This window comes from Culex quinquefasciatus, chromosome 1, assembly GCF_015732765.1.
Source record: "Culex quinquefasciatus strain JHB chromosome 1, VPISU_Cqui_1.0_pri_paternal, whole genome shotgun sequence".
Lineage (NCBI taxonomy): Eukaryota > Metazoa > Arthropoda > Insecta > Diptera > Culicidae > Culex > Culex quinquefasciatus.
The window spans coordinates 21,287,505-21,296,368 of NC_051861.1; the positions used below are offsets into that span (position 1 = coordinate 21,287,505).

Sequence of the window (8,864 nt, forward strand, 5' to 3'; positions counted from 1 at the left end):
TTTCTCGTCTTAAAACCTCTCCCAAATCGATCCCTGGGAGAAGCGAAGCTCGAACGGGTCCTCTAGGCTAAGGGACGCGTTGAAATCGATGGTCGTGTTGGCCCCCGGACGCGGACCGTCCTGGCTGGGGAATATCGGTCCAAAGTTCTCCTGATCGTCGTCGAACGCAAAGTCGGGCTGTTTCTGCACCGAACCTTGGCTTGGGATCGACTCGGGTCGGCTCAGCCGGTGGGAACTGCCGTCCAGAAAGGAAAAATCTGGCTCCCGGCGACAAATTTGCTTCTTTTTGGGTTCTAGACTTGGATACGGTGGCGAGTACAACAGCAAAGGATCCAGCTTCGATTGGCACATCTCCTTTGGCACGGTCAGCTGGAGAACTTCCCGCGCGAAGGTACTGTTAAGGTACGAAATGGACGGAGCAGCTGATTGAACAGGTCGTCGGCGGTCACTGCCGAGTTGCACCCGGATGACCATCGAACTGTTGCCGTCGTTGGGCTGCGATCCCGTTTCGCCGGGTGAAATCAACGAACCGTTGCTGGACAGAAACGACGTGTTCAAGGTGGCGTTGGGTCGACTTTTGGGTGGCGGTGACGATGGTAGTGCTAGGTCGGGATCTAGCTTCGGGATTGGGGGCGAGTAGGTCTGAAAAAGAAACTTTTGAAATTCTAATGTTTATTATATAAACAATTCTTACCAGCAGCGGATCCACCTCAACGATTCGCTTCCTCTTGACAGGCGTCGTGCCAATCAACTGCAGCACCTCCCGCTCGAAGGTGCTGTCGCCGGCGGAGGTGCTGTCGCTGACGGAATATGCCGAAGGAGGCGTCACGTGCTTCCGGTCACAACCGAGCTGCACCTTCACAAACATCGACGAACCTTCCGTCTTGGGCGTGATCAGAAATGGCTTCGGCAGGACCGGTCGCTTGGTTACCAGCCGTCGCAATTCTGCGAGATTCCGGTCCACCCGATTGACACCGCCGTCTGTTGCGGCCAGAATCGCGCTGAACGACTCCAACGCGGCGTTGAATTTCTTAATAAACTCGAGGCCTTCTTCCTTGGCGATACGCTTCGGCTTCGGCACGGGGACCTCCACCGGAGCGGGAACTCCCCTCGGGTCGGAAATAAACGACGGATAGACCGGAGGAAGAATCCGGTCCAACGGAGTGGAAGCGACCGGCGGAACAAACGCCGACGCGATGCTGGCCAGCGTTTTGTTCGCACTCGTTGCGCTCGCTGGTTCCTGCTCCAACTCAAAGGGCAGCTTAAAGGCGGGCCTTCCGGAGAAAAAGTTGTCCGGAAGGTTAATATACTCTTCCACCTTCTTGGCACGGTTCCGCTCTCGTTCTTCCCGCTCGAGCCGCTCCCGCTTGCGGTCCGCCAACCATTTCATCAGACCTCCGGTGGGAGCTCCGGGACTGAGCTCACGCTTGAAAAACTGGTCCGAACCCTCCTTACGCTTAAACCGGACACAGACCGGTTCCATCGGTCCCATTCGCTGCGGAACTCGCTCCACTTGATTCGTGCTTCCCATCTGGAAGAACTGCTTCACGATATTTTGCTGTTCCTGCCTGTTTAAGGAACTCGAAGGTGATGTAACCTGCTGCTGCTGCTGGAGCATCCGTGCGATCGATTCCCGGTACACGTTCGGACGGCGATTTGCCTCTTGCACCATGGGTGCGGCGGGAATCGGTGCAGGTGGCTTGTTGGCGACCTGGTTCCGGTGGAGAAACTCCCGAAACAGACTTTGCACGTAGCTTGAGTGGTCCACTTTGGGTTTCCGGCTGGCCGGAAATCGGCGCCGGCGGGGCGGAGCCATTTCGAGTGATTTGAAAATTTCAAACTTTGAGGTTCAGCCGGTTCAGCTCGTGGAGAGGTTGCTGTCAAAAAGACTAGCTGGATCAAACGACTGCGCCCGGAAGGTATGCAAAAATGCCAACAGCAAAAAAGCTCAAAATCTTTTCGCTCTGCGAGCAGGTGAGCTTTTTATAGCACGCTTGTTTCATGTACTAAAATTCGATTTCAGTGCTCGCCACCAGAGGTAAGCGGAAACTTTGCTCGTACACGGTAATTTTGAAAAAGATAGCTTATGCTTTTAAATAACCTATATAAAAATTCAAATTGATTCCATCAAAAAGACAAACTTAACCAGTTAACTCAATAGGAATTCTGAAACGGAATTCAATTCGGATCGATTAAGTATTCCGTTTCAAACGCAACAACCGATTCCGTGTACGTACCGGTTGTTGCGTTTGAAACGGAATACGTAAACGATTCGAATTGAATTCCGTTTCAGAATTCCGATTGAGTTGACTGGGTAATATCAAAAATTCTAGCATTAAAAATGTTGAAAAAGAAAAAATAAAAAATGAGTAATTTAAATTTTTAAATTCCTCAATAATAAAAAAATCTCACATTTTTAAATTCCTTAATAATATTAAATTCTCAAATTCTTAAATTCTTAAATTCTAAAATTCTTAAATTCTTAAATTCTTAAATTCTTAAATTCTTAAATTCTTAAATTCTTAAATTCTTAAATTCTTAAATTCTTAAATTCTTAAAATCTTAAATTCTTAAATTCTTAAATTCTTAAATTCTTAAATTCTTAAATTCTTAAATTCTTAAATTCTTAAATTCTTAAATTCTTAAATTCTTAAATTCTTAAATTCTTAAATTCTTAAATTCTTAAATTCTTAAATTCTTAAATTCTTAAATTCTTAAATTCTTAAATTCTAAATTAAATTCTTAAATTCTTAAATTCTTAAATTCTTAAATTCTTAAATTCTTAAATTCTTAAATTCTTAAATTCTTAAATTCTTAAATTCTTAAATTCTTAAATTCTTAAATTCTTAAATTCTTAAATTTTAAATTCTTAAATTCTTAAATTCTTAAATTCTTAAATTTGTAAATTCTTAAATTCTTAAATTCTTAAATTCTTAAATTCTAAATTCTTAAATTCTTAAATTCTTAAATTCTAAATTCTTAAATTCTTAAATTCTTAAATTCTTAAATTCTTAAATTCTTAAATTCTTAAATTCTTAAATTCTTAAATTCTTAAATTCTTAAATTCTTAAATTCTTCTAAATTCTTAAATTCTTAAATTCTTAAATTCTTAAATTCTTAAATTTAAATTCTTAAATTCTTAAATTTAAATTCTTAAATTCTTAAATTCTAAATTCTTAAATTCTTAAATTCTTAAATTAAATTCTTAAATTCTTAAATTCTTAAATTCTTAAATTCTTAAATTCTTAAATTCTTAAATTCTTAAATTCTTAAATTCTTAAATTCTTAAATTCTTAAATTCTTAAATTCTTAAATTCTTAAATTCTTAAATTCTTAAATTCTTAAATTCTTAAATTCTTAAATTCTTAAATTCTTAAATTCTTAAATTCTTAAATTCTTAAATTCTTAAATTCTTAAATTCTTAAATTCTTAAATTCTTAAATTCTTAAATTCTTAAATTTAAATTTAAATTCTTAAATTCTTAAATTCTTAAATTCTTAAATTCTTAAATTCTTAAATTCTTAAATTCTTAAATTCTTAAATTCTTAAATTCTTAAATTCTTAAATTCTTAAATTCTTAAATTCTTAAATTCTTAAATTCTTAAATTCTTAAATTCTTAAATTCTTAAATTCTTAAATTCTTAAATTCTTAAATTTAAATTCTTAAATTCTTAAATTCTTAAATTCTTAAATTCTTAAATTCTTAAATTCTAAATTCTTAAATTCTTAAATTCTTAAATTCTTAAATTCTTAAATTCTTAAATTCTTAAATTCTTAAATTCTTAAATTCTTAAATTCTTAAATTCTAAATTCTTAAATTCTTAAATTCTTAAATTCTTAAATTCTTAAATTCTTAAATTCTTAAATTCTTAAATTCTTAAATTCTTAAATTCTTAAATTCTTAAATTCTTAAATTCTTAAATTCTTAAATTCTTAAATTCTTAAATTTAAATTCTTAAATTCTTAAATTCTTAAATTCTTAAATTCTTAAATTCTTAAATTCTTAAATTCTTAAATTCTTAAATTCTAAATTCTTAAATTCTTAAATTCTTAAATTCTTAAATTCTTAAATTCTTAAATTCTTAAATTCTTAAATTCTTAAATTCTTAAATTCTTAAATTCTTAAATTCTTAAATTCTTAAATTATTCTTAAATTCTTAGAATTCTTAAATTCTTAAATTCTTAAATTCTTAAATTCTTATTCTTAAATTCTTAAATTCTTAATTCTTAATTCTTAAATTCTTAAATTCTTAAATTCTTAAATTCTTAAATTCTTAAATTCTTAAATTCTTAAATTCTTAAATTCTTAAATTCTTAAATTCTTAAATTCTTAAATTCTTAAATTCTTAAATTCTTAAATTCTTAAATTCTTAAATTCTTAAATTCTTAAATTCTTAAATTCTTAAATTCTTAAATTCTTAAATTCTTAAATTCTTAAATTCTTAAATTCTTAAATTCTTAAATTCTTAAATTCTTAAATTCTTAAATTCTTAAATTCTTAAATTCTTAAATTCTTAAATTCTTAAATTCTAAATTCTTAAATTCTTAAATTCTTAAATTCTTAAATTCTTAAATTCTTAAATTCTTAAATTCTTAAATTCTTAAATTCTTAAATTCTTAAATTCTTAAATTCTTAAATTCTTAAATTCTTAAATTCTTAAATTCTTAAATTCTTAAATTCTTAAATTCTTAAATTCTTAAATTCTTAAATTCTTAAATTCTTAAATTCTTAAATTCTTAAATTCTTAAATTCTTAAATTCTTAAATTCTTAAATTCTTAAATTCTTAAATTCTTAAATTCTTAAATTCTTAAATTCTTAACGGTGCACATCAACCAGAGCTTTTGCACCCAGATTTTAGTTACAGATATTTTAGTATTTTCGAAACTACGGGAACTATCGATATAATTTTTTATTCATCCCCTAAAGTACTGTCTACTGAGCGATTTACAACTAAATTTGCCTATTTTTACAATCAGATTGTTGCAGGATTGGGTCCGTAAGTTTGTCAACTTTGGAATAAGAAGACAACAACTTCCTTGGCTGCTGTGCACCCTTAAATTCTTAAATTCTTAAATTCTTAAATTCTTAAATTCTTAAATTATTAAATTCTTAAATTCTTAAATTCTTAAATTCTTAAATTCTTAAATTCTTAAATTCTTAAATTCTTAAATTCTTAAATTCTTAAATTCTTAAATTCTTAAATTCTTAAATTCTTAAATTCTTAAATTCTTAAATTCTTAAATTCTTAAATTCTTAAATTCTTAAATTCTTAAATTCTTAAATTCTTAAATTCTTAAATTCTTAAATTCTTAAATTCTTAAATTCTTAAATTCTTAAATTCTTAAATTCTTAAATTCTTAAATTCTTAAATTCTTAAATTCTTAAATTCTTAAATTCTTAAATTCTTAAATTCTTAAATTCTTAAATTCTTAAATTCTTAAATTCTTAAATTCTTAAATTCTTAAATTCTTAAATTCTTAAATTCTTAAATTCTTAAATTCTTAAATTCTTAAATTCTTAAATTCTTAAATTCTTAAATTCTTAAATTCTTAAATTCTTAAATTCTTAAATTCTTAAATTCTTAAATTCTTAAATTCTTAAATTCTTAAATTCTTAAATTCTTAAATTCTTAAATTCTTAAATTCTTAAATTCTTAAATTCTTAAATTCTTAAATTCTTAAATTCTTAAATTCTTAAATTCTTAAATTCTTAAATTCTTAAATTCTTAAATTCTTAAATTCTTAAATTCTTAAATTCTTAAATTCTTAAATTTTTAAATTCTTAAATTCTTAAATTCTTAAATTCTTAAATTCTTAAATTCTTAAATTCTTAAATTCTTAAATTCTTAAATTCTTAAATTCTTAAATTCTTAAATTCTTAAATTCTTAAATTCTTAAATTCTTAAATTCTTAAATTTAAATTCTTAAATTCTTAAATTCTTAAATTCTTAAATTCTTAAATTCTTAAATTCTTAAATTCTTAAATTCTTAAATTCTTAAATTCTTAAATTCTTAAATTCTTAAATTCTTAAATTCTTAAATTCTTAAATTCTTAAATTCTTAAATTCTTAAATTCTTAAATTCTTAAATTCTTAAATTCTTAAATTCTTAAATTCTTAAATTCTTAAATTCTTAAATTCTTAAATTCTTAAATTCTTAAATTCTTAATTCTTAAATTCTTAAATTCTTAAATTCTTAAATTCTTAAATTCTTAAATTCTTAAATTCTTAAATTCTTAAATTCTTAAATTCTTAAATTCTTAAATTCTTAAATTCTTAAATTCTTAATTCTTAAATTCTTAAATTCTTAAATTCTTAAATTCTTAATTCTTAAATTCTTAAATTCTTAAATTCTTAAATTCTTAAATTCTTAAATTCTTAAATTCTTAAATTCTTAAATTCTTAAATTCTTAAATTCTTAAATTCTTAAATTCTTAAATTCTTAAATTCTTGGAGTTCTTAAGTTCTTAAATTCTTGGAGTTCTTGAATTCTTAGGTTCTTAAAGTTCTTAAATTCTTAAGTTCTTGAATTCTTAAATTCTTAGAATTCTTAAATTCTTGAATTCTTAAATTCTTAAATTCTTAAATTCTTAAATTCTTAAATTCTTAAATTCTTAAATTCTTAAATTCTTAAATTCTTAAATTCTTAAATTCTTAAATTCTTAAATTCTTAAATTCTTAAATTCTTAAATTCTTAAATTCTTAAATTCTTAAATTCTTAAATTCTTAAATTCTTAAATTCTTAGAATTCTTAATTCTAAATTCTTAAATTCTTAAATTCTGAGTTTCTTAAATTCTTAAATTCTTAAATTCTTAAATTCTTAATTCTCTTAATTCTTAAATTCTTAAATTCTTAAATTCTTAAATTCTTAAATTCTTAAATTCTTAAATTCTTAAATTCTTAAATTCTTAAATTCTTAAATTCTTAAATTCTTAAATTCTTAAATTCTTAAATTCTTAAATTCTTAAATTCTTAAATTCTTAAATTCTTAAATTCTTAAATTCTTAAATTCTTAAATTCTTAAATTTTAAATTCTTAAATTCTTAAATTCTTAAATTCTTAAATTCTTAAATTCTTAAATTCTTAAATTCTTAAATTCTTAAATTCTTAAATTCTTAATTCTTAAATTCTTAGAATTCTTAAATTCTTAAATTCTTAAATTCTTAAATTCTTAAATTCTTAAATTCTTAAATTCTTAATTCTTAAATTCTTAAATTCTTAAATTCTTAAATTCTTAAATTCTTAAATTCTTAAATTCTTAAATTCTTAAATTCTTAAATTCTTAAATTCTTAATTCTTAAATTCTTAAATTCTTAAATTCTTAAATTCTTAAATTCTTAAATTCTTAAATTCTTAAATTCTTAAATTCTTAAATTCTTAAATTCTTAAATTCTTAAATTCTTAAATTCTTAAATTCTTAAATTCTTAAATTCTTAAATTCTTAAATTCTTAAATTCTTAAATTCTTAAATTCTTAAATTCTTAAATTCTTAAATTCTTAAATTCTTAAATTCTTAAATTCTTAAATTCTTAAATTCTTAAATTCTTAAATTCTTAAATTCTTAAATTCTTAAATTCTTAAATTCTTAAATTCTTAAATTCTTAAATTCTTAAATTCTTAAATTCTTAAATTCTTAAATTCTTAAATTCTTAAATTCTTAAATTCTTAAATTCTTAAATTCTTAAATTCTTAAATTCTTAAATTCTTAAATTCTTAAATTCTTAAATTCTTAAATTCTTAAATTCTTAAATTCTTAAATTCTTAAATTCTTAAATTCTTAAATTCTTAAATTCTTAAATTCTTAAATTCTTAAATTCTTAAATTCTTAAATTCTTAAATTCTTAAATTCTTAAATTCTTAAAAATTCTTAAATTCTTAAATTCTTAAATTCTTAAATTCTTAAATTCTTAAATTCTTAAATTCTTAAATTCTTAAATTCTTAAATTCTTAAATTCTTAAATTCTTAAATTCTTAAATTCAAATTCTTAAATTCTTAAATTCTTAAATTCTTAAATTCTTAAATTCTTAAATTCTTAAATTCTTAAATTCTTAAATTCTTAAATTCTTAAATTCTTAAATTCTTAAATTCTTAAATTCTTAAATTCTTAAATTCTTAAATTCTTAAATTCTTAAATTCTTAAATTCTTAAATTCTTAATTCTTAAATTCTTAAATTCTTAAATTCTTAAATTCTTAAATTCTTAAATTCTTAAATTCTTAAATTCTTAAATTCTTAAATTCTTAAATTCTTAAATTCTTAAATTCTTAAATTCTTAAATTCTTAAATTCTTAAATTCTTAAATTCTTAAATTCTTAAATTCTTAAATTCTTAAATTCTTAAATTCTTAAATTCTTAAATTCTTAAATTCTTAAATTCTTAAAAATTCTTAAATTCTTAAATTCTTAAATTCTTAAATTCTTAAATTCTTAAATTCTTAAATTCTTAAATTCTTAAATTCTTAAATTCTTAAATTCTTAAATTCTTAAATTCTTAAATTCTTAAATTCTTAAATTCTTAAATTCTTAAATTCTTAAATTCTTAAATTCTTAAATTCTTAAAATTCTTAAATTCTTAAATTCTTAAATTCTTAAATTCTTAAAATTCTTAAATTCTTAAATTCTTAAATTCTTAAATTCTTAAATTCTTAAATTCTTAAATTCTTAAATTCTTAAATTCTTAAATTCTTAAATTCTTAAATTCTTAAATTCTTTAAATTCTTAAATTCTTAAATTCTTAAATTCTTAAATTCTTAAATTCTTAAATTCTTAAATTCTTAAATTCTTAAATTCTTAAATTCTTAAATTCTTAAATTCTTAAATTCTTAAATTCTTAAATTCTTAAATTCTTAAATTCTTAAATTCTT

At 24.0% G+C, this 8,864-nt stretch overlaps 1 protein-coding gene across 1 annotated transcript; it reads right to left on the reverse strand.

Annotated features, from left to right (window-relative positions):
* Positions 1-9: 9 nt before the first annotated feature.
* On the reverse strand, positions 10-1,848 carry LOC6051536. Its single transcript, XM_001867932.2, has 2 exons — positions 695-1,848; positions 10-642 (listed from the first exon to the last, which is right to left on the reverse strand). Exons 1-2 carry the CDS (start codon positions 1,814-1,816, stop codon positions 10-12), a joined length of 1,755 nt encoding a protein of 584 aa, XP_001867967.2. The 5' UTR covers positions 1,817-1,848.
* Positions 1,849-8,864: the final 7,016 nt, after the last annotated feature.